Below are 25,632 nucleotides of genomic sequence, written 5' to 3'. Positions count from 1 at the left end.
GGACTCATTTGTGGTCGCACTAGCTATTCCAGCAACATCTAGCGGACAAATATAAAACACTGTCCCATTAATATCAGCGGAATGTTTTTATCAGTGCTTTTTTTGGTGGAAAACCTCATTTGGCCCAACCTCACCCGGACCATAGCTTCAGCTGCCCCCAACTCAGTTAAGTTTGAGACCCCTGTTATAAAGGGTGAGGATTATTAGGGACATGTGTGTGGATATTGGAAACTTAGTGCCAAGTTTAAAACCAGCTCGGCGCCCCCTTCTGGACGAACCCTCAACATGTTTAATATTAAAAAAAAGGAAAAACTCATTACATGCTTATTTTCTTTATATATTTTGTCTTCTTGCTCTGTAGCATGAGTTGTCTCTTTGGAGCTCTTCCAGCACAGTCTGGGTTTTTTATCACAAGCGTTAAAGAAACACTGCCCAGATGTCACTTCCAGTAAGTGTGTGACCTGAGGGTGCAAGTGCCAATACCTACAATGGAAAGTACACAACATTCCAGCAATGTTTTGCACATTTGTTAACTTTAAATACACATTGCCAAGTACAAAACGGAAAAAAATCATTTTATACAAGTTGTAATAGAATATAAGCGACCTAGAAAAGAAGTGACACTGTGCATAATTTAGTTTTAAATATAGATTTGTTTTAAAAATAAAAATTGACATGAAAATATAGTGTAACGAGGTACTGGCTTTATTTATATTTGTTGTCGGCCTAGATGGTAGTGTGCCCGCTTTGAGACTGGGAGGTCGCTGGTTCGCGCCTCGGCCGAGTCATACCTAATTGGTAAAATGGCGGCGCCCTCTGTTGGCTGCGGCTGCATCGGCTCGCTACAACGGGTCAGGTGTATCGACATTTCGTTCTGTGTACATTGTTACAAAGAATGACAATACAAAGGAAATTATTATTATTATTATTATTATTACAAGGTTTTTAGTCCCTTTTACATCAACAATACTGATATAGTGGTACCTCTACTTACGAATTAAATTCGTTTTGGGAGGAGCTTCGTAACCTGAAAACTTCATAATTAGAGAAGCCTTTTTAATGTAAATGCTCCAATCTGTTCCAAACCCCACAAAAGAACAGTTTTATATTCTTTTAATAATGTTACCGCACAATAAACATAAAGCTAGAGGCACGTAATGTAAAAAGACAAAGAATAAAGGAAATTATGTAAATATTTAGTTCTCATTTTGCCTGGAGTTTCTTGAAAAACTGATCCATTGACAATCCGTCGGAAATCCACGAGGCAGACGTAGCGTTAACCCGACTTGGGATTCCTTTTCACAAATTCTGAGACTTCATGGAATTTTGCAAAAAATGTCTTTAATTTTTAATTTGGGCTCCGTCCTCCTCCCCACCACGTTGCCAGTATCCCTCCTCCTCCTAGTCTCTGAACTTTGAACTGTGACGATGACACGAAGAGCGTGCTCGGAGCACACATGCACACTGGGTTGTCAGGCAGATTTTAAGTGATTGTCACAAGCCAGAAACGGAAACAGGACCCAATAGCGTTCGTTTAACTCAGTTTTCTTAAAAAGGAGAGCAGTGCTTGCTTCCACGATCCGATGATCGTCGGACATGGGTAACTGATGGCAGGAACGCGGAAGTGGCACTTCCGTGTCGAGCGGGGATAGTCGTGTGTGGCAGGAAAGATGATCGATAGCCGGGACAGGGGAGCAAGGGCGGTAACGAGTCCAGAAAAAAGGTCGGCAACAAGTATCAGGCAGGAAACAGGGCAAAACAGGTCGATGGCCGGGACAGAAGAGCAGGGCAGAAACGGGTCTAGAACAGATCGGCAACAGGTAACAGGCAGGAGAAAACAGAGCAGGAGATTGTTGGAGGGTACGGTGCTTGCCTAGCAAAAGCGTAGGTTCGCAGGACGGTCTGACAGCTTCCTCTTGAAAGCCGGGGCTTTAAAAGGAGTCAGGGAACCAATCAGTGCTCAGGGCTGTTGGTGCCAACGGGGCAGCCGCAGGTGCCCCGAATCAGTAATTATGACAGTGAAAGCCAGTTTATATACTAGCAGTGCGTACTGTACTGTATTTTTGACTTTGTATCATGAAACACATTTGTAACTACAGGTAATATTTTCCCGTTCAGGTACTTCGTAACCTGAAACTTTCGTATATAGAGACATTCGGAAGTAGAGGTTCCACTGTATGTATTTCTTTTCTTTTAATATTGGACACCTGCAATTGAGATTACATAGGATTCCAGTTTGTTATATTAGAGACAAATTGAGAAGGTTTTAGATCAGGGGATGGTAGTCTAGAAACTTGAGAAGGGACTGCACAATACACAAAGAGGTAAGTATTAGTTTCAGGAGCGAGCAGCAGGAGAGAGAGTGGGAAAGGTGAGAGGAGAGAGAGTGGGAAAGGTGAGATGAGAGAGTGGGAAAGGTGAGATGGCACAACATTCATTTGGACAGGTAACTTAAAATTAGTTTTACCTGGTTATATCAGTATCAGAAATTATTTTCCCCCCATTTTATTAACACTCCACTTATTGAAACATGAATATTTTGTTTGTTTGTTTGTTTGTACATGATTCAATTGTTTGTTTGTTTGTACATGATTCAAATTGAATCTTTTCTTCCGGCGCCGTCACGAATGGCAGCCACTCCAGCAGCTCCCGTGTTATTTTCGATTGTTCTCGATTGTTCTCAGCTCGGGGATGCTGCTGGAAATGTGAATTTCCCTTCGGGGATGAACAAAGTATCTATCTATCTATCTATCTATCTAAAGATTATAGCGCATTGTTGTTCATTGTTTTGATTATTATGAACTGTTTACACTATTGTCACGATCGGCTAATCATGTTGCTGTTCTTTGATTACCACACCCTTTAGGGTGGATCCGCTTTTGTAACCTAAGGGATTTAGTACAAAAAAAGTGGCTGGGCGGCTTTTGGAATGGGTTGGAATCTCTTAGATGAGGTTAGGTTCTCTTTCCGTGTCATCGGAATCACTGTCAGGTTGCTGGAGTTTCCTTTAATCCTTGAGGAACAATGACACGCGAATGCAATTTGGTCCGTTGTTGGGGAAACCACCAAATACACTAACACAAAAATACAACTTTTTACGTCTGTGTTGCAGAGGTAAGATTGAGCCTAAAAAAATCTGTTCCAACCTTGGCCCACAGGTTTTAAAGCCTGACCCAGCCCCAGCCCGACCAATTAACTTGAGTCGAGGGACCCAGCCCGAAGCGAACCTGAACTTTCATTTTCTATTTGTGAGGACTAGGGATGAGGATGTGTTTTCGGAGGGCTCGCATCACATACACCAAGATTTCAATAGGTGCCAATATATATATATATATATATATATATATATATATATATATATATATATATATATATATATATATATATATATATATATATATATATATATATATATATATACTGGACTGTCTCAGAAAATTAGAATATTGTGATAAAGTTCTTTATTTTCTGTAATGCAATTAAAAAAACAAAAATGTCATACATTCTGGATTCATTACACATCAACTGAACTATTTCAAGCCTTTTATTATTTGAATATTGCTGATTTTGGCTTACAGCTGAAAAAAACTCAAAAATCCTATCTCAAAATATTAGAATACTTCCTCAGAGCAAGTAAAAAAAATAATTTTATAACAGCAAAACTAAATCAAACATTTGAAAATGTCCATTGATGCACTCAGTACTTGGTTGGGAATCCTTTTGCACGGATTACTGCATCAATCCGGCGTGGCATGGAGGCAATCAGCCTGTGGCATTGCTGAGGTGTTATTGATGCCCAGGATGCTTCGATAGCGGCCTTCAGCTCATTTGCATTTGTAGGTCTGGTGTCTTTCATCTTCTTCTTAACTATACCCCACAAATTCTCGATGGGGTTCAGGTCAGGGGAATTAGCGGGCCAATCAAGGACAGTGATGCCATGGTCAGTGCACCAGTTACTGGTGGTTTTGGCACTGTGGGCAGGTGCCAGATCATGCTGGAAAATGAAATCCTCATCTCCATAGAGCTTTTCAGCAGATGGAAGCATGTAGTGCTCTAAAATCTCTTGGTACACAGTTGCATTTACTCTGGACTTGATGAAACACAGTGGACTAACACCAGCAGCTGACATGGCTCCCCAAACCATTGCTGACTGTGGGAACTTCACACTGGATTTCAAGCAACTTGGATTTTGCTCCTCTCCAGCCTTTCTCCCGACTCTGGCGCCTTGACTTCCAAATGAAATGCAAAACTTGCTTTCGTCTGAAAAGAGGACTTTGGACCGCTCTGCAACTGTCCAGTGCTTCTTCTCCATAGCCCAAGTCAGACGCTTCTTCCGTTGTCTTGAGTTCAGAAGTGGCTTGACCATGGGAATACGGCTATTGTAGCCCATTTCCCGGACACGTCTGTGAACTGTGGCTTTTGATACCTGGACTCCAGCTTCAGCCCACTGTCTTTGAAGCTCCCCCAAATTCTGGAAGCGGCTCCTCTTCACAATTTTGTTAAGGCTGCGGTCATCTCTCTTGGTTGTGCAGCGTTTCCGGCCAGATTTTTCCCTTCCAACAGACTTTTTGTGGATATGCTTTGAAACTGCACTCTGTGAACAGCCTGCTCTTTGAGAAATTTCTTTTTGTGTCTTACCCTCCTGATGGAGGGTATCAATGATGGTCCTCTGGACAGCAGTCAGATCAGCAGTCTTCCCCATACTTGTGATTTAGTTTACTGAACCAAGCTGAGTGTTTTTAAGGCTCAGGAAACCCTCGCAAGGTGTTTCGAGTTAATTAGATGATTCAGGTGATTAGTTGAATAGCCTACTTGTATACTTTTTCATGATATTCTAATATTTTGAGATAGGATTTTTGAGTTTTCTTAAGCTGTAAGCCAAATTCAGCAATATTAAAATAATAAAAGGCTTGAAATAGTTCAGTTGATGTGTAATGAATCCAGAATGTATGACATTTTTGTTTTTTTAATTGCATTACAGAAAATAAAGAACTTTATCACAATATTCTAATTTTCTGAGACAGTCCAGTATATATATATATATATATATATATATATATATATATATATATATATATATATATATATATATATATATATATATATATATATATATATATATATATATATGGAAGACTCAGCAATGTGCAGTCCTACTCTGTGTACATGGAGCTCTTCTTTTTGCCTTGTAATGTGTGTTCTGAGTGGCTGTTAGTTCAGCATGTTCCATCTTTGCGAATCTAAACCGTGGTCTGCCATTCGCGTAGTTTTGGGGGGAGTGCTCTTTCCTGATCAATTAGTCCTGGCTGCATTTTGTTTTTTACTTTTGTTTTAATTTTTACTTTGAAAGTTTGTAATAAATGTCCTCAACTGAACTGCTTCTCTCCAGCTCTATTTTTCCGGTTAGAATCCTCAGTCTGGTACCTAAAAATGAACACACGGCGAGACATGGATTGTCTCCGCCTTAGATTTGTCAAAGGGAAACCTATTAAAAACATTCAGAACATGCAGGAGTTTTGTTTTCTACCAAGTGGCCGCCGAGCTCAAATGAGCTTGACACCTCTGTGATTGCCCAGTAGTCAACGCTGCTCAATTTTCATCATAACTTTACGCTCTAATAAGTTGTCGATAAAGGAAGGTTTTCATGCAAGACATGTTGAGTGGGGAAATCCAAATTTAAGACAACAAAAAATAAAGGAAATCATGTAAATATTTAGTGATCTTTTTGCCTCGAGTTTCTTGAAAAACTGATCCAATGATGTCTGCTTTTGCCCTCTTTTGACAGTCCATCGGAAATGGGCGTAGCAGACATACAAACGAATTCTGAGACTTTGTGGAATTTTGCAAAAAATATCTTTAATTTTGATTTGGGCTCCGTCCTCCTCCCCGCCACCTTGCCAGAACCCCTCCTCCTGAAGCAAGGTTTTCACGCATGACATGTTGAGTGGAGGAATCCGAACACATCTCCTCTAATAGGACAAACTACGCCTCGGGGCCAGTCAAGTTGGAAGTTTGTTCTTCATTCCTCAGTTGGATGCTCGTTCCCCTGGCAATGTCATTGTAATGACAGAATGTAAACTCACTTGTGAGTTTTGCGCGGATGTGTATCGCCGTCCTTGCCGAAGACAGTTTCTGTGCCATCACACAGGAAACCGTTATTGTGACGACAGTGGTTTTCGATGACAGCCTTTAGCAAAAAAAGAAAGCCTGCTCGTGAGCAAATCTTAAAACCACACACGTCCAAATCACGATCACGTAATTGGAAATGTTTCCCGATCACATGGTATCGGCCGAAGATGATATAAACACATTTTCACTGGAACAAAGCTATAAAATTCCCGTCTAACAGTAATAGCTTAGTTTTATATTTGATTATGTTTACATTTATCAGTGTCAGATAAAGACTCGGCATATACTAAAGGGACAGTGTGTTTTAATTAGCACCCCTTAGTATTAGAAAATAACCTTAAAGTCAGTTTGCGTTGTTTTAGGTGTCCTTAAAAAGTTGAAAGTAGAATATTTTGTCAATTATGTTGACCAACTAAGTTCAAAGAGCATTTATAATTTTTTTTCCCACTTGGACTACCCGCTTTTATCAAATTTTTACCAAGCTGTTCCAGGACATGCAACAGATAGATGGATAGAAAAAATAAAGAACTGTTTTAAAGTGCTTTTGTATGTGCTGATTCCAGATTACTTCCCAGGATGGCGGGAATGAAGGAACAGCAGTTCCCTGAAGAGAAACCCTTGCTGCCGGAGCAGAGAGGAACAGAATCGGACATGGTCAGTATACTTTCTCGAAAACTTCTACATTATTTATTTTTGATTCATCGGTCCCCAAACAATTATTATATTCTACAAAATTATATTGATCTGGGTGCTGGGGAGAATACTTTTAAATAGAAATTGATTAGTATTATTCCTAAATATCATCATTCGGGCCTATACACTAAAATGTCAAGTTGAATATATTTTTTCCAGTGAACCTGGCTTATTTTAGGTCATCTATGGCCACTAAATTGGGAAGGGAATGTACCAGCGCAGGGGTAGGCAAACTACAGCCCGCGGGCCACACACATCCGATCAGGGTTTTTGATCCAGCCCACCTAAAAAGGTAAAAATCTAATAATATGATATGTTTATTGAAGTACGTCCAATAAAAAAAAATAATTGTCCCTAGTGTCCCATTGTGTGTGTCCCCCCAACCTGTGAAAAATGTATTTTGGGCTTTTTTAATCCAAAAATGGTAAAATCTAATTTTAATATACTGTATATTGTGTTAAATAAAGTGCTACTTAGAAAAAAATGTTTTCTTCCAAGTATACCTTTGTGGGTGTCTTCCGCCTCTAAAACTATATTTTGTTCATGAAAAATTAATCTGTCCTGCGGCCAACATTCAGAAAGGTGGCTAAAATTTTCACGTTTTGTTTTTTTATCAAGATAAAATTTCACACAAGAAAACCTTTTAAGATTTTTAATGCATAAGATATTTAGTTCTTAAAAACGGCAATGTAAATATATTATTTTTGATTGATTCCGATCTTTTCAAAACAATTTGATGAAATTATTCTATCTATAACCAATATAAAATGAAATTTAACATGCTCATGTAGATGCCTGCATGCATTAATGATCAGAGGTGCAAATGGGACAAATTGGATAGGCCTACAATATCTGTTTTCCTCAGATTTTGACTCTGTATCTCTATTATTTATACACCAAAACCTCTCATTATTATTATTTTTTGCTCCTTTTCCAGAGCCTCTGCAAAATATTTTAACCATTGTGGCTCTATTTTAAAATTTCTTTAAAAAAGACAAAAAATACTTGAAAAATACTTATGAAATACAAATAAAACAAGGGCAACGCTATTTGCCATCTCCCACATAAAGTATTCCTCTTCCTATTTTACAATGTATATACAGTAATCCCTCGCTATAATGCAGGTAAGTTTTCATGGCTTTGCTTCTTCATGGATTTGCATCATGCATTGTGTTCTGCATTATGATTGGTTAAACAATCTCCCTTCTTATCGTTATTTGATGGTATAGTAAATAAATAAGCGGTACAAAAAAAAAGCGTTAACACAGTACTTTTAGTTGATTAACAGATGTCTTTAAAAGGGTTTGATCATTGGTTTCAGCTTATAATAGAGCAGGGGTCTCCAACGCAATGCCCGATGTCACCAACAAAATAAAAAATATGTTTTTTTTTAGCCCTTCTCGTATTTAATTGTATAATAAATGTAAAAAAAAGGTTTCTACTTCATAGATTTCTTCTGTCTCGGGTTCTCCTTGAAACGTAACCCCGAGTCTTATTATAATACACGCCTATGATCATCAAAGTTTAAGTGAAGAAAATAACAATAAGAATTGACAAAATTGGTGGAACATAATGACTTTGTGCTTGTACCCTGACTAGTAGAGGTCATTGATGGCCTTATTGATTGTGTTGTCTCTGCCTGACCTATTTTTCAGTTCAGACAAATAGAAACTGACACGAGTAAGGCTGGCATTATACAGGTTGTTCAAAAAGTCTTGGGCACATTTTGACATTTAAATATCTCAGAAACTATTCATGATATGAAAAACACATCTGCTAAATCCAGAAAGCTTGTAGTCTCAATTTTTTAAAAGGAATATTGAATGTGAGCACTATTCGTCCCACGCCATTATAACAAGCCGATAGTCAACTTCTTGCCGAATGCGATTAAGCATTGCATTGTCAATGGTTGAAACAGCTTCTGTTAGTCGTGCTTTCGGCTCATCCACGTCTATTGGAATAGGGGACACAAAACCCAATCCTTTTACAAATCTCCACAAGCGAAATCGCATGGTGTGAGATCTGGGTGGCAAGGACATGAGATCCTGACCATTCTGCACAGACTATCAAATTCATCTATCTGGCAGTGTTGTGTTCAGGGACTGTCAAGCCCTGAGGCGCCAGTGTTGTGGCGCCCCATCCTGTTGGAAAATGAAGTCACCAGACTCTTTCTCGCTCAATTTATCCATCAATCGGTTTTCCAGCATGATGAGGTACGTCTCACCATTGACTGTTGCTCTTTCAAAGAAGAAAGGTCCGTAGACAGATTTCTTCGACAAAGCGGAAAACACGGTCACCTTTGGGGTACATCACTGAAACTCAAGAGGTTAAGGTGAATTCTTGGTATTCCATATGCTTGTTAAATTTGCCATTTGTATGGAAATTGACCCAATCGCTAAAAAATCAAGCCAATCATCAAATCCGTCATCCTCCATCTTCTGTGCATTACAGTGCAAAGGTCACAACAAGCTGGTTTACCAGGGTCCTTCAACTGTTGAACTAACTGTAGCTTGTAAGGCTTCACGTGCAGTTATCTTCTTAAGACACTCCAAACAGTTCTTGTAGGACACAGTTTAACTTGTTCAATTCCTTCTTCTGAAGTCGAGCCACAGTCCGTTTTTGAAAATTCAAGCACACAAAACTATTTTTCTGGTTAGGAAAACACCCTTAAAAGGTTTGAAAAATAATTAAAAAATAAATAGCTTTACAAAAAAACTTTCAAATTGAATTACTTTTATCTTACTTCCATTCATAGTTAATGAGATGTGGGGACTTCAAATGTGTCCAAGACTTTTGAAACAGCTAGCCCAATAATGTTCCGTCTTTGGCTCTCCCTTTGCCTCCTTAAACTGTCCCGTTTGATTATATCCAACAATTGTATGTAATGCATAATGACATATTTCCGTGCTCGTTTGTAACCACAGCAGGAAAAAGGAGACGAGGCATCAGGAGGGCAGACAGGCCCCGTCAGCCCGAAGCCCCTCAACAACCCGCCTCCACACACTCGTCCTACTCATCGTTGGCATGTCATTGCACGACATTGGCTACGCCAGACTCGCAGTCGGACCAGCGGAACCCTTCCGGTAACCATATATAACAGGGGTCAGCAAAGAACGTCCCACGGGCCGTATCACACCCACCTACTGATATAACCCAGCCCGCAAGACGATACTGAGAAAATCAGCCTCTTCTAGTCAAGTCAAGTCATGTTTAATTGTGTGGCCCTTAATCACAAGAAGTTTTAAAGGGCTCTACAGACTACAGACTATTATTACACAATCTCCTGATCAAAACCCTACATGAGGGCATGAAAAAATGCAGTTTTTAAGATGTCCACTGGGAATCGCCAAACGCCACCCTACCAATTCTATTTGTATGTGCAGACTACTGTTTATCAAACAGGAAAAAAAATGTGCAAAATGCCCATATCGATGTTATTTAATTTAAAAAGAAGTCTTTTTTTAAGGCAATACGATTGCACTGGATTTCTTAGCCTGTGTCCCTTTGTGGACCGCCATTAAAACTATATTTTAATAATTGTGCTCATGGCCAACATTTAAATAGCGGGCTAAATTTATCTAAATATACTTTTTGATTTTTTTTAATCAATATATTACATTTTATGAAAAAAAAACACCTCAAAAGTAAGTTTCTCAATGCAAATTATCAAATTTAGTGCTTAAAAAGGGATACATTACTTTGCTATTGCTCTTAGATAAAGTTCTTATTTGTGAGTGAATATATTCATTGTATATTTGGTGTGTTTAAAAACCATTGGATGAAATGGTCCCTTTATAAATAATAGACAATGAAACACATTTTGTGCATGGAAATTCAAACAGGGGGAAAAAGCATTGGCCGATGTTATCTATTTTCCTCATGTATGGCCAAAGTATCGGATTTAAGACTCTCTAGTCATGTTTATTCGTATAGCCCTTAATCACGAGAATTCTCAAAGGTCTGGGCAGACTACAGACTATTATTACACTATCCCCTGATCTAAAACCCACATGAGGGCAAGCAAAAATTCAAAATCTTCTGCATGAGAAAATTAAGAAACCTTGAGATAACTGTAATGTACTACTGTAATTAACTACCACTAGTGTACATTGTAATGTATTGCAGTATTTATTGGAGCCTGGTCATCCTGGAAGAGGGATTACCTCATTTGTGGTCCCTTCTTAAGGTTCCTTCATTTTCCCTCATGCGGAAGTTTTTGAGTTTTTCCTTGTCCTAATGTAGGTTTTAGATCAGGGGATGCCGTAATAATAGTCTGCAGTCCGTAATGGTCTGTGGTTTGTGCACCCTTAGAGACCTTTTGTGATTAAGAGCTATACAAAAAACATGACTTCACTTGACTAAAGAGCCGGCACAGGTTGAGCAGGCTGCAATTGAAGTTGCAAGGGCATCGTCCAACAAAGCACAGACATCATCGACATGAAATATAAGTCATTCATAAGCTATAAAATATAAGTTTGTTTTAAGCTTAGATTTAAACAGATCCAATGAAGTTGCAGATCTAATCTCAAAGAGCAGAGCATTCATCAGCATTAGGGCCTGAATGTAGAAGACTCTCAAACCTGTGGATTTCTTCTTGGCTCCTGGGATCATTAGTAGGCTGACAATTTCTGAGCAAAGTCTCCAAACTGGAACAAAGGGGGGAATTAAATCTTAAAAATATGAGGGAGCAAGCCCAGCATAATTTTGTATAATACCAATAGAACCCTAAAATCCAATCTTAAACTGACAGGGAGCCAATGCAGGTTAGCCTAAATCAGGGTAATGTGATCAAACTTTATTGTCTTAGTTCAAGGCCAGCATCTCTGCGACATACAAACAAAATTAAATACTGTTCATCGATCAGGTTGTTGTTGTTGTTGTTGTTGTGTGTTTTTTTTTTTTTTTTAATTTTTAATTGTTTTTTTTTTATCATAACTTTGAATAAAAATGAACTAGACAATTTTTTGGACGTACTCAAAAATGTATGTTGGGCTGTATTAAATCATTCTCACTTGCCTGAATGAGATGATGACCTTAAAATACCCATACCTTATCTCTATTTAAAAATGATATGCTATACGTACTTTTTATAAATATGCTCAAGATGATTAATATCAGAGTTTATTTGGGTATTACATGTTCTCTAACGGGATAAACGCGGGTTTTTTTTTCTTAATGTTTTCTAGTTTCGATTTTGTGTTCTATTTTGGGGGCGGCAGTAGCTATGGAGGTAGAGCGCTCGTCTTGGGATCAAGGGATCCCAGTTCGAATCCCGGCTTGTCCGTGTTACATGTCGAAGTGTCCTTGGGTAAGACACTGAACCCCTAATACCCCCAATAAGCAGGTTAACGTCTTACATGGCTGCAATACAAGGCCGCTATTGGGAAATGTTAAGCACACTGTAAAGCGCTTTGGGAAGTCATTGACTTGAAAAGCGCTATATAAATGCAGATCATTTCATTTCATTTCATTTTCTTTTTTTGATTTGAAGAAAATGGGAATAGGGGTAGGAAGTTAAATGCTTCTGCTTCAGCCTACTCCCTTTGGGCACATGTTTATGTATTTCATCATTGCATTGTACAGCTGTTTTTGTCCAAATTTGTTGTTAATTCATTTTGTTAATAAGTGCTTCCTATTGTTTTTTTGTTATTGTTTTTTTAATCAAATGAAAAACACAAATAATCAAACAAAACCATGCGACTGGATTTTCGATAACATAAACAAAAGGGCTAGAGTGCCATCTGCTGTTTCAAACACAGCTCTTTTTAGTTTAGCTATTTACATTTTAATTCAATTTACAGTTTAAAGGTTGTCAGGTAGCCAATGTAATCATGTTCAGCTTTTGATAATATATAAAAATGTAATAAGAGTCTTTTCGTACGGTTGTAACATTCATGGCTCCTTTCTCTTCCTCTTCTCTCTGCAGGAGAACTGTGAGCAGCAGCTGATGCCAGTAGGAGATTGGAAGGTATGCCGCTATTGTTATCTCCATTCTTTTATCTTTTAATGGTTGTGGCATCTGTTGAAAGTTGTACAAAGCATATTTTGGCATTACAATCCTTCTGGTTTTCCTGGGGATTTCATTAAAGGAACAGGTTGTATTATTTAGGGGCACATAGAGGTTAAAAAGAAGGGCATTAATAGAAAAATGAAAAATAAAACAGAAAACAATATGGATTTAAAATTAAGCAATTATAAATGATTTTTTAAAGAAACCACTCTTAGGTCAAGAACCCAGTATTTATTTTACACAAAATGAAGCTCAACTTTTCTTCTTTGTACTACAATCTCAAGTTTTAACCTTGACACCAATAACCGGCAATGTAACAAAAATACAAATATAATAAAGTTAACATGACAACTAAAATAGCATCCGTGCACAATAGTTTGAAAATAAAGTCATAAAGCACAAATAATGTAATGTATAAAAACATTTAACAACATAAAAAAAAGAATACTTCTACTAAACATACTCTTTTAGAACTAGACAATAAAAAAGAAAGCAGCAATGTAATAAAAATATAAGTACTGTATAACAATGTCAACAGGAGAACTAAAATACCTTCCATTGCGCAATATTTTGAAGTGAGTGTTGCAAATAAAGTGTAAACACAATTGAATCAAATGTGAGAGTTAAAATATACCGAAATCAAATAGAAATGTTTTTGTATTGGACTTTTCAAGCGATCAGTTGCAACTCAAAGTGTTGTATAAAAAAATTCAATGTGCAACGAGAAAATAATCCACCATGTATGTATGTATAATTTTTCGACCCACAATCAATATTATTATAGTGATAGTAAAATGGGAAGGCAGTATCAATCATGATAATAATATGGGCAGTAGTACTTGGCATAAACCGATAATATCTACAGTATATTTAGATCGATCCGCCCATCCTTATTTTTCATGAGCTTCCCTGAGTAAATAAACTAAAGGAAATTAAATCAATAATTTTTCTGCTTTTTTTTTTTAAACTGCTCAGTTGAAAATAAACTACAAGAGATTAAATCATAGTGAAAGAAAATTTTGAGGAAAAAAAACACCTCAATAAAGATTCTATTGTTGAATGTTACACCCCTGAATCATAATCGTAATTTAATTGTGAGCCTCTAAAAGACCCTCAGCCCCTCGGCTAAGGCACTCTCTTTAAGCCATTAGTTTGTGAGGCCGGTCCCCGAAAGTATGTTTTTTCTACCATGTGGCCCTTGAGCCAAACGGAGTCTGACACCCCTGATGTAAACGCTTTCTGCAGGGTGCTTGAAATCCTTGACAATGTTGTGTTTTCAAGACTTGAAAAGTATTACAATTTGGGTAAAGAGCTTGTAAATGGTTGAAATTGTTGCCAAGTCAAGTCATGTTTATTTGTATAGCCCTTAATCACAAAGAGTCTCAAAGGGCTGCACATATCAAAGACTATTGCAAACTACAGACTATTATGACACCTTGTTTCTCAACAAGTCTGCTTAAAAATGACACCAACACTTCTCCTTGGTAGATTTGCTTTGCCATTGCATTTCTTCCCTTGTGATTAATGGCAGCTTACTTTAGTTTGTAGGGCATTGTACTATAAAGCTTCATCGCCACCTAGGGGTCGTGCCCAACAGGACAGGTGCATGTTACACCTAAACTGTGCACCTTGAAATGTGTATGAGTGTAATGATTATGTATCAATTATGGATATTTATTGTGGGCCATGCAAATTAAGGGAGCCTTTCCCAGTGGTAAATTGTAATGTCATTTTTACCTAACAGCTCTATGGGAAGAGATTAGTCTCGAAACCAAATATATTTGCGATTTACTCAAGATCTAAAAATCCTATGTCTTGATGAATGCACACGCAAGATTAAGAATTGCACAAGAAAATTGCAGATACATTTGTGGCTCTCCGGATTTCTTATTTGAATTGTACTGGAGGAATAGGAAAATATGCTTTCAAATTCTCTTCAAACGCACTTGAATTTGGACATGAAAAGTTGTACGAAGCCTGTTCCGGTCAATAAGATTTCAACATGCATTCACAATGAGGAGCATACCCTGGCACATGGTCTTGATGCTGATGAGAGAAGATGCGAGAAAGGATGCTGATATATGACATGCAATTGTGTGATGGAGAGGCAGAAATCCGAGCCAATCCTTGCCTTCCTACACCACCCCCATCGCGAGCTGAGGGGGAGGGCATGCTCTTAAAATTCTGCATTCAGTCTCTTACAAGTAGACAAAGACGCTGCAGGACTGTGCAGAATCTCTCGTCCTTTCCTGACCTAGTCTTCGAAAACAGAAGAGACTAATCTTGCTCTCTTTGTTTGGCCACCGAGAGAACATTAGCTTGGAATCATGCCTGAATGCTGGGACGGGGTGAGTGGACTACTTTATTGGTTGCGGCAATCCATGTGTGCAATGCAGTGTGATGGTGCAGTTGCGAGTTGTTTGTGACTGGAATTCATCTTTTAAAAATTATTTTACTTGCTAATTGGAGAGCTAGTCGCAGAACAAATACCAAAATATGAGCTATTTCCAGGCAGCTGGGTTGCATTACATTGTGTTTTGATGAAACTGCAATGTCAGAGGAAATGATAGGTCACTGTGTTCGTTTGGCCCACTGACATACTTAAGTGCGTCACCACCAATACGAGTCTGCGGATACTGAATGTAGGTACATGAATCTAGGGGTATGCGCACTTGCGAGTGGGTGTATGTGCTTTGTGGAAAGGAGGCAGGAATATTTTTTGTGCCCTTGCTGCTTACTTGCAATTAAATATGCAAAATTGGGTTGTGTGATGAATGAAATGAAATCACTCTCTCAATTGAATATAGGAATCGATTACCAGCAACAAGATTGGCGGGTACTGTGACAATGATGTAAATAGTGCATAGTCAAGTCAAGTCATGTTTATTTGTGATGCCCTTAATCACAAGGAGTGTCAAAGGGCTCCACAGATTATTGCAAACTACTGACTATTATTACACAGAGCAACTGAAAACATCACTCTCTACCGGTCCTGATGAAAAATATAGCAAAATTAAAACAAAAAGTAGACTTAAAATGAAAAAAATATACATATTTTTATATAAGTCCATTTTATTATTTTATTGTTCTCTTCATATGTTTTGATAAATATTTGCAGTAGCGTATTTGGATTAATTATTTACGTTTTTTTGATAAATATATGCCAATTTTATGTATAATGTATTTGTGTTTATTATTTAAGCATTTTTGTATAAACATTTGCAATTCTTATGAATATAGTGTATTTTTATATATTATTTAAGCATTTGTTTGGTATTTGCCATTTTTACGTATATAGTGTATATGGGGGGTTGCATGGAGGAGGCCTTTGGCCGTTTTTCTTCAAATCATGGCTGACCAAAACAAATCAAGGATTAAAAAAAAACCTACCCAGATTAGCATTAGTGGCAAAACAACAAACTACTGTGTGGTGTAAAAGTCAAAATAAAGGACTGGCATCCTGTGCAGTATCCTTTGCAGGTGTTCAATTTCAAAAACAGAGATAACTTATCAACTAGTTAGTTAATTGTTTAATCGTCGGCGATTTAACACAATTTAGTCAATTTTCAGACTAACAATTTCTTAAATTACAATTTATTTGATTTTTTTAACGAAGGTCAACACACACAGCATTATGCAGTGTGCATTGTTGAGCGCCACCTTGTGGTAAAAAGCAAAACAAAATTTAGATTCAATATAAAATAGATTTAAATAATTATAAAAAATGCATCAACTTTCATACAGACAAGCTTTTTTATTCAAATACCTGTCAAGAAATTAGCATTTATTTTACATAACATGAGCCTAATCTGGAGGGAGCTGACACGATTATCTGCCATTTTGCTGCTACGGGTACCGAAAAACTTCAAAAAGGCTTGGCACAAATATGTGAAGTAAAATGGCGCATTTTTGGTCTCTGAGGTTGTTGAGGTTTTTGAGTTTTTCCTTGCCCTCATGTAGGTTTTAGATCAAGGGATGGTGTAATAATAGTCTGTGGTTTGCAATAATCTGTGGTCTGTGCAGCCGTTTGAGTCACTTTGTGATTATGGGCTATACAAATAAACATGACTTGACTTGACTTGTGGTTTGTATTCTTCATTGTGCTTTTTAGCATTGGTTTTCCATTGCACTGAACCATATAGTATTATTTAGTGGTCAAATAATACAAACTGTCCCTTTAAATTTAAGAAATGCTTTTGTATTCCCTATTCACAAATGTTTTTTCCCCTTGCAACCAAGTTAACACGAGTGCTTTCCTTCACAGGAACATGATATCGAGACCCCTTATGGGATGCTGCACGTGGTTATTCGCGGGGCGCCCAAAGGGAACAAACCTGCTATTCTCACCTATCACGATGTGGGACTCAACCGTGAGTCTTGTGGATTTCTTTTTTAACAGATGTGACACTTTGTTTTTTTTTCTTGGTTTCTTGCACTTGCCTCTTGTGATAATTGGCTACCGACAGCTGCTCTAAAACTTGCATCCACACAGACTCATAGTGAAGAATGTGGATCCTTAGTGATCCTTGGGGGTGTCAAACTAATTTTCACCGAGGACCACATAAGCATAATAACTGCCCTCAAAGGGCCCTATTTCACTAATAAATGTAACTAAATGTCATCGAATGGTATGTTTTATATAGAACTCCTTCTTGTAAAATACTTTATCTTTGAAATTATGACTTGTTCAAGTTGCAAACATTCCAGTTGCATTGAAAAGATGGAGGTACAAAGATATGTTAAATAAATGTAACAAAATTCTATATAAAAATTGTGACAAAAAATGTTTTGGATGAATACATTTAAAAAACATGCATAGAGATAAGACAACAAAAATTGAAATAAAAAATATTTAAAAAAAAAAACAAATCCAAATATAAAAGAAAAAAATTAAAACACAAAAAAATATGTTAAATTAAAAAAATCAAAAAGTAAAATAAATCATACATATATACATATATAAACAAACAAAAATAACATAAAATAAATCAATTGAGAATAAATTGTTATTCCTTGTTTTTCGCGGGGGTTGGACTCCAAAAACGACCCACGATCGTCAAAACCCGAGTAGTAATAAACTTTGTTAATTTATTTATTACTGGAGAACATACTCAATTTACAGGATCAAATTTCTGTTAAACAAACAAAGTACTGTACTTTATAAACGTTTTCATTTATAGAAATAATTTCTGTACTGCCATATTATAATTTTAAAAATAATTTTGTCCTATTGCACAACTGTACGGATTTAGAAAAGAATCCACTTAACATCAGGCATGTCCAAAGGTCCAGCCTGGAGGCCAGTTACGGCCCGTGATCAAATCTTGATCTGTTGTAATATTATCAACATGTGGCCCGCCAGTATAAAATAAATTTGTACAAAAAAACAAATACAACAAAAACACTGCATTACCACATGATGGCAGAAGCCTTCTGGCACCCTTTCCCTTGGCCTCCTGTAAGAATCTTAGGCGACCGCATTTCCGACATAGCGATTGTAAACAAAAAAAGGAAAGTTGACTGTGAAGGCTGTATTCTTTCACCAAAATCCAAAACAACTGCATCTGCCTAATTTGTCAAGACACTGTGGTTATTTTCAATGAATATGATATCAAGAGGCACTGCAAGGAGAAACAGGCTGACTACAAAAAGCTAACTGAAAACAAACGCTGTGCAAGGGTGAAGCAACTGGAAGCTGTTTTGACGACACAGTGGTGCTTTTTCACAAAAACCTTTGAGTCAAACGGTAATGCTACAAAGGCAGGCAACGGGGTTGTAGCGCTAATCGCCAAGCACTGCAAACCTCTCACTGAAGGTGAATTCATTAAAGACTGTTTAAAGAATGCCAGGCTGAATAGTCGTCCCCCACACATTTTTTTGCACACCAAATCTGGCCAGCTTACTAAAAAGTTTGGACATCCCTGCTTTACATAAAACTTGGCCGCAAGAATATGTAACCTGCACATACCTTCCTGTTCTGTCCTACAGAAACCATATTTTAATCCATTATGAAAAAAATTTGAAAAAGCATCAGGGAGCCAGTAGGGAGCACCAAAGTACCACACGTGGCTCCAGAACAAGTTTAGCGGGTTTAGAAGTCCAACTTTGTTGTAGATGGAAAGCATCGTCCTCCATTAGCCAAAGAGAATGCAGAACACAATGCACAATGAAAATGTGTGGAGTAGCTAAACTCCTATACGTAAAATGCGACACAGCAATGTATTACTCTATTAAGAAAATGAAATTTTGGTGATAATTTATTCCTCTATTGCACTCTTTGGAATTGATGTGAAAACACTTTCCTGTAGTGGCGCTGAGCCATCACTTTGCGGGTATATCGTAGTCGACAGGCATGGTGTGTAATATTGTTTTTGGTCAAAGTAATCTCTTGATCCAATTATTTTTAGACGATCAGACATTTGAAGCTCTCGCGGGCCACATAAAATAATTTGGTGGGCCCCATTTGGCCCCTGGGCAATGAGTTTGACACATTCAAATGTAGAAGGTTGCAGTAATCAACAACAGCGCCCAAGTATTTAATCAGGTACAAAACTAAAAAACCTAGACAACGCTGGCTGCAGTGACGAGAATGACTATAGTGAGTTAAATATCGCAACGAATGAACAAGGGAGTGTGAAAAACAGGGATGAAAAGTAGGTCAGAAAAACATCCGAGTCCTGTGGAGGGAGGCGGGGTGGTGCTAGCTGCACTGCAGATGCTTTATCATGAGAGTTGGAGGGGGTTGCGAATGGCGTGTTTGTGTGCAAACTGTTCTCATCATTGATCTAAAATAAGATGCCTTTTCGTTGTTTGATTCTGAAGGAAAGGACAAAACTGAGAGGAAAAAGACGTACTTACAAATATACAAATTAGAGGTGATTAAAAACGAAACAAAATAATTCGGTCGATTGGTGCACAGACATGAAAGCTGACCAAAAAAAAAAACATTTTTATTCCATCATAAATAATTTATTTACAATACAAAAAAAACAGGAGTACATTCAATTCATATAAAAAACGAGGTCACAGACAGGGTTGGGTAGGGTTACTTTAACTGGATTACTTTCAATTACTTTTGGATTACTCCAATACCAAATATGCTAATAAAAGACAAAATAAACTAAATACGAATAAAATCATGACTCACAACACGTGGTAAGCTTTCTCTCCTGGCTTTGATCTCTTTGATCTCCGGCAAAACTAACGTAAAATGCGACAGAAACAAAATGAAAATAAATCCAAACAGCTTGCCAACATCATTTTTGCCGTTCCATGTATTCCGTTACTCCCTGAGCCTGCACAAAATTTAGTAATTTTATTCATATTTAGTTTCTTTTGTCTTTTATTAGCATATTTGGTATTGGAGTAATCCAAAAGTAATTGAAAGTAATCAAGTTAAAGTAACCCTACCCAACCTTGGTCACAGATTATAAGTGCAAAATAACAGGTAGATGCGTTTATGTACTGAGGACTGCAGAGGAAGAGTCGGATGAATAAACTAGTGAGAGAGAGGAAGGATGCCGGGAGTAAAAAAGACAAGCGGGAGAAAGTAGGTCATGGAGTCATTGCATGGACTGGATGCTGACCTTTGAAGATTTGCAGCTATTCAGCGTCGTTCATGGCTACAATAGGAAAAGGAGCCAAACTAGCTGCAATAAAAATACTGTGCAGTAAACTATTTATTGAACACAGCTCACCTCAAGCCCCAGGAAAAGAAAATGCTGCTGCATGGTTTCACCATGAAGCTCCTAAAGGATGCATGGAAGGCTCACATGTAACACGAATTGAATTATTCAACATTTTTTTCAATTAAATGTAAAAGTAAAAAGTTTGTTTGTTTTTACGCGTGGAATGTTGTCCCGGTCTTGAAAATTAGTGGACATTTTACACATTGTTAAGACCTTAATGAATATCTCGAGTAGGATAGAAAGAAAGAAAGAAAGAAAGAGAAACAGAGATAGACAGAGATATATAAAGAGAGACAGAGAAAGAGAAAGAGAGAGCGAAAGAGAGAGAGACAGACAGACAGCAAGAGAGAGAGAGAGAGATACCGCCATATAGTGAGACCGAGACAGACAGACAGACAGACAGATTAATAGACAGAGAGACAAAAAGACGGAAAGACATTGAGATGGACGGATAGACAGACGAATAGACAGATGGAGAAATAGATAGCTGGACAGACAGATGGACAAATAGACAGACAGACAGACAGACGGACAAGTAGACGAACATACTGGGAGACACATAGATAGACGGACAGACAGGCGGCCAAACGGATTGACGGACAGACAGAAGTACAGATAGATAGATAGATAGATAGATAGATAGATAGATAGCACGACGGGCGAAAGGCGGCAGACGTGCGCGCGACCCCCGTAACTGTGTCGGTGTCGTGCGTATCGCGCCCGAAAGTACCCGCACCGCAGGTTAGGGGCTCGCTCGCGGCAGCGACCGAACGGCACCCGCGGTAAAAGCCCTGTCGTGAATTTGTCCTCGATCGTCCCGGGCGGACGTAAAATCGCCCAGCTGTACGACTCTTAGCAGTGGATCACTCGGCTCGTGCGTCGATGAAGAACGCAGCTAGCTGCGAGAACTAATGTGATTTTCAGCTGGGATTGGCTGGCAACCAGTTCAGGGTGTCCCCTGCCCACTGCCCGGAGATGGCTGGGATGGGCTCCAGCCCCCCTGCGACCCTAATAAGGATAAGCGGTGCAGATAATGAGATGAGATTTTTTTTTTTTTTTTTTTTCAAGGGTCGTCGCTACTTCGCAGATTTTCACTTTTTGCGGGTGGTTTTGTTCCCCATTAACCGGGTCTAAAAAAAATAATTTAAAAAAAAAATAAATAAAAAAAAAGATTTTTGAAGGGGCGCCGCAACTTCGCAGATTTTCACTTATCGCGGGTGGTTTTGGTCCCCAATAACCGCGATAGCCGAGGTCTTACTGTAGAAAGCTATCACGTTAATATAATGTAAAAAACAAACAATGCTTAGGAATTATGCATGGCAAGGATCATGTTCTTCAGCTCAGCAAATCAATGTTTCCATTGTTCTTTTTCCTTACAGACAAGCTGTGCTTCAATTCTTTCTTCAATAATGAGGATATGCAGGAGATCACCAAACACTTTGTGGTTTGCCACGTTGATGCGCCAGGGCAGCAGATTGGAGCCTCACAGTTGCCACAAGGGTACACCAAGCTGATTTACACAAATGTCGTCATTGCACTCGACCTACTTTTAGTGGAGGGCCGTGTATTTCACTCCTAGGCTTTGAGTAATGGCCTTTAGTGATGTGTCGCTCGCTAACAAAGGATACCAAAGTAATTACCTTCAGTGCAGACTGCAACTGCCCTGGGAGAGGAGATTGAGTGCCTCGCCCTATGCATAGCTCCACCCTACCGCTCTCCCAATAGAATAAATGGTGGTGCTTTGCTAGAGCTTCTGGGTAATTAGGATTTGTTGTGTGGCTTTTCATCAAAAAGTGTCTCAACAAACATGGACAATAATAAAGGATTATATAAAGATTTACAGCCAAAACGGGGGATGTTGGTGTGAGACCTTGACTGTGAACTGTAGTTAAAATTGTGTCCTATATGTACTGGACCTAACCCTCTGGGGAACCATTTTTCTGGTCTTCGCATGAGTGACAATTGGCTCTGCAAAAATCGTTACACTAAATAATTGCGCAAAATCCATTTTAACTCCGAGCCATATGTACTCATGACAAAGAGCCATATATGGCTCGCGAGCCATAGGTTCCTGACCCCTGGGCTAAATCAATAGATATTGACACTTGTTATGCCGCAACAAGTAATGGCTAAAGTGTTATTGGTTAAATGCTTGAATATGAAAATAGACATTTCGAAAGCAGCATAACCAGGAGGGAAGCAACGAAAGGAAGCTGACAGACAATTTGGAATTATTTATTAAGTATTCATGGACAAAATATAATCATATGATTCACATATTTCTTAGGCCAGAAGACAACCCCTTGTAGGCTCTGACAGCAGGATTTCTCCCACTTTTTCAAGATTCACTTACAAAATGACCAAGTCAAAATGATTGACCCACCCCCAAAAAAGTGAGCTACAAGAGCAGTCTAGCATTGAAAAAATTCATCCCAATTAGTGGACTTGAATGCTCCCAATATATCTCAATGCATGCCTAAATAAATCAAATATGTTTAATTAAATTTAAAAAAATTAATGCTATAGTCAAATAAAAATAAGCGTCATCTCCGTGACTCAATTTAAATCGTTTTTTTCCCTGCCAATGTTTTTGTCCAATGCTACCTTTGCGAGAAACGCTGTACTACTGTAGTTCAGATAAATTAATTGGAAAAGATTAAATACCCTGTGCTCATACTAGGCAAATACAAGATACAAACATAAACTTAAATAAATTAACAATTTTTATTTATTTTTTTAATTATAAGGCTTTATGATAAACCCCATCGTCATACATTTGATGATAAATAAATGTAAATGTCAATATTACATGTTTTTACTCTTAATGAATATCTACTTATTGAATCATAATTTTGAAAAATCAATATCGTTTTTGAAAAAACATGGCATTGTGATAAATTCGTCCTGAAACTTTGGAGTTCTCCAATTTCTTACTGCAGCATGAGCATAGATTAAATTCATGCTCACATGCTGCGTTTGACCACTAGACGGCAGTGTATGCCAACAAATAAAATGCACTGAACACACTTTTCCTTGATCTGCCAGTACTACATCTGCGATCCACCAGTAGATCGCGACCTACCTAATAAGCACCCCTGATTTAAAATGTCATCTGTGAGTTAAAGTAGCGTTATATGCTAACATCCATGTCCTCTCCCCACAGTTACCAGTATCCCACTATGGACCAGTTGGCAAGCATGCTGTCCACTGTGGTGCAGCATTTCGGGTGGGTGCTTTTTACAGTTTTTCCTCAGACGCTCTTTTGCCATTTACTGGGACATCGTGTCCTCGTTTTGCTGGCAAGGATAAGTACACTTTTTCTGCTGCACTGCAGGAAATCTGTTCATTAAAAGGTGCTTCGGTGCCACAAACAGACATTGCTTGAACATATTCAGAATTAACTCCTGCCTGCAGAAGCACCAAGCTCAGTATATCAAACAAACGGCCTGCGGGCCGGATCCTGCCCACTGGATGATCTGATTTGGTCTGCCAAAAATTTCCGAGTATGTCAAAACCAGAAGTGGTTATTTCTATTAAAAGTTGTGATTTTTTTTAATCCAAAATAATGCTTCCTGGCTCATAGAGAGCAGTGTTGAGTTTACATAGTGTGGTGAGTTGGTTAAGGTGTAAAACTGTATTTCACATCATATTCACTCAACTGTTAAAATAAACCAGTTAACACATTCAATGCTAAAAATGAAACGCTTTTCCTCTATTGTTTATGGAAAAATGTGTTGTGTTAGGAAAGATCCCTTGTCATCAGTGATCATAATATGTAGGGGTAGATTATTAATATATGCTGAACGATAAAGCATAACACTGAAAACCATAGTTAATTTGGAGTTTAGATTATTTGACTGATAGATTTTTTATAGGAGTGGTGTGTATTATTGAGCGCCTCTAAGTGGTAAAAAAAAAAACTTAATTCATTAAAAAAGCAATATTGACTTGAAAAATAAACAAAAATACATTAAATATATGAAAACTATAATTTCTTTAAATTATTGTTTGTCGAGAAAGTATTTATTGTACATCAAATACGCCTCACCCAGATTGACATGATTGTCACCATTCAAAACTGAGATTATAATATTAGTTCTCTCTTTCTACTTATTTTTTTTGAACATTTTAAAATTTGTTTGTACAAATCAATAGGCATTAAGTCATTAGGCAAATAGTTAAAAGTGTGCATTTTTACAAAACTGACACGTCTAAAAGCTGCACTAAATGTGGCAAAGTTCACTTTTTGTCCCCCCAAAAAGTCTGAATGCCACTGTTGCCTGTATTAAAATGATTACTCATAAACTCAAATACACAAGAGGAAAAAAAGGTTTTGTTATTGGTTGTTATCTCTATATATTGGCAAAAAAATATGAGGAAACGGCAGTCGTGAAAAAGGGACAAACATTATCATTGAATTGTTGCAGATTCAAGAGCATTGTTGGGATCGGTGTTGGGGCTGGATCGTACATCCTGGCCAAGTTTGCTGTGAGTTGAATATACATATGACACAGATTTATGTCCGCTGCATTTTTTAAAAATGAGACAACATATAAAGCAATAATTAAACTATTTCTGTTCTTAGCTGATTTTCCCTGATCTCGTGGAGGGGTTGGTTCTGCTCAACATTGACCCCAATGGCAAAGGCTGGATCGACTGGGCAGCCACAAAGGTAAGGGCTTGCATCCCCAATGTTCCACACCGAAATACAGTAGTTTTAAGTAAGTTCATTTCCTTCTTTTAGCTTTCTGGACTGACAAGCACCCTGCCAGATACCGTCTTGCCACATCTTTTCAGCCAGGTATGCTGATGAGTTTTTTTACGCTACAGTCCTTGTATAGTAGCCAGAAAGCAATAAAGCTTTCGGTTGTGCACAGGAGGAGCTGATGAACAACACAGAGTTGGTGCAGGGTTACCGGCAACAGATCAACAACACTATCAACCTGTTCAACCTGCAGCTCTTCTGGAACATGTATAACAGGTGAAACCGTATTTTTGTCAGAATTAGTGATGCACATCCGCCAGTGCATTGCACTAGAATCCTTATCTTCTCACACAGTCTAGTCTTGAAATCTTCTAAACTTGGAGTGTCAACTATACAGCTAGCCTGGC

General features: G+C 38.0%; 1 protein-coding gene and 1 long non-coding RNA gene across 4 annotated transcripts in view; one reads left to right on the top strand and one right to left on the bottom strand.

Annotated features, from left to right (window-relative positions):
* Positions 1-25,632, top strand: part of ndrg4 (NDRG family member 4) — a 65,912-nt gene that overhangs the window by 26,216 nt on the left and 14,064 nt on the right. For 2 of the 3 annotated variants that reach the window (XM_088339700.1, XM_088339701.1), the window contains 10 exons: positions 6,693-6,783; positions 9,747-9,905; positions 12,749-12,790; positions 17,097-17,202; positions 21,900-22,020; positions 23,684-23,746; positions 24,948-25,008; positions 25,106-25,192; positions 25,265-25,321; positions 25,398-25,501. In XM_088339700.1, coding sequence (XP_088195826.1) covers positions 6,706-6,783; positions 9,747-9,905; positions 12,749-12,790; positions 17,097-17,202; positions 21,900-22,020; positions 23,684-23,746; positions 24,948-25,008; positions 25,106-25,192; positions 25,265-25,321; positions 25,398-25,501 — 878 coding nt within the window. In that variant the 5' untranslated portion in view covers positions 6,693-6,705. Of the gene's footprint in view, positions 1-6,692; positions 6,784-9,746; positions 9,906-12,748; positions 12,791-15,015; positions 15,181-17,096; positions 17,203-21,899; positions 22,021-23,683; positions 23,747-24,947; positions 25,009-25,105; positions 25,193-25,264; positions 25,322-25,397; positions 25,502-25,632 lie in introns of those variants that run through there. The other variant, XM_088339702.1, reaches the window with a different exon arrangement.
* Positions 6,046-12,761, bottom strand: LOC148362295 (uncharacterized). Its single transcript, XR_015850854.1, has 3 exons — positions 12,704-12,761; positions 11,403-11,468; positions 6,046-6,187 (listed from the first exon to the last, which is right to left on the bottom strand). It is a non-coding gene; the product is annotated as an uncharacterized LOC148362295 (long non-coding RNA).

This window comes from Urocampus carinirostris, chromosome 7, assembly GCF_059441175.1.
Source record: "Urocampus carinirostris isolate Australia breed hairy pipefish chromosome 7, RoL_Ucar_1.0, whole genome shotgun sequence".
Taxonomy (NCBI): domain Eukaryota; kingdom Metazoa; phylum Chordata; class Actinopteri; order Syngnathiformes; family Syngnathidae; genus Urocampus; species Urocampus carinirostris.
Note: the sequence above shows the minus strand (reverse complement) of the source record. Positions and strands in the feature narration are given on the sequence as shown.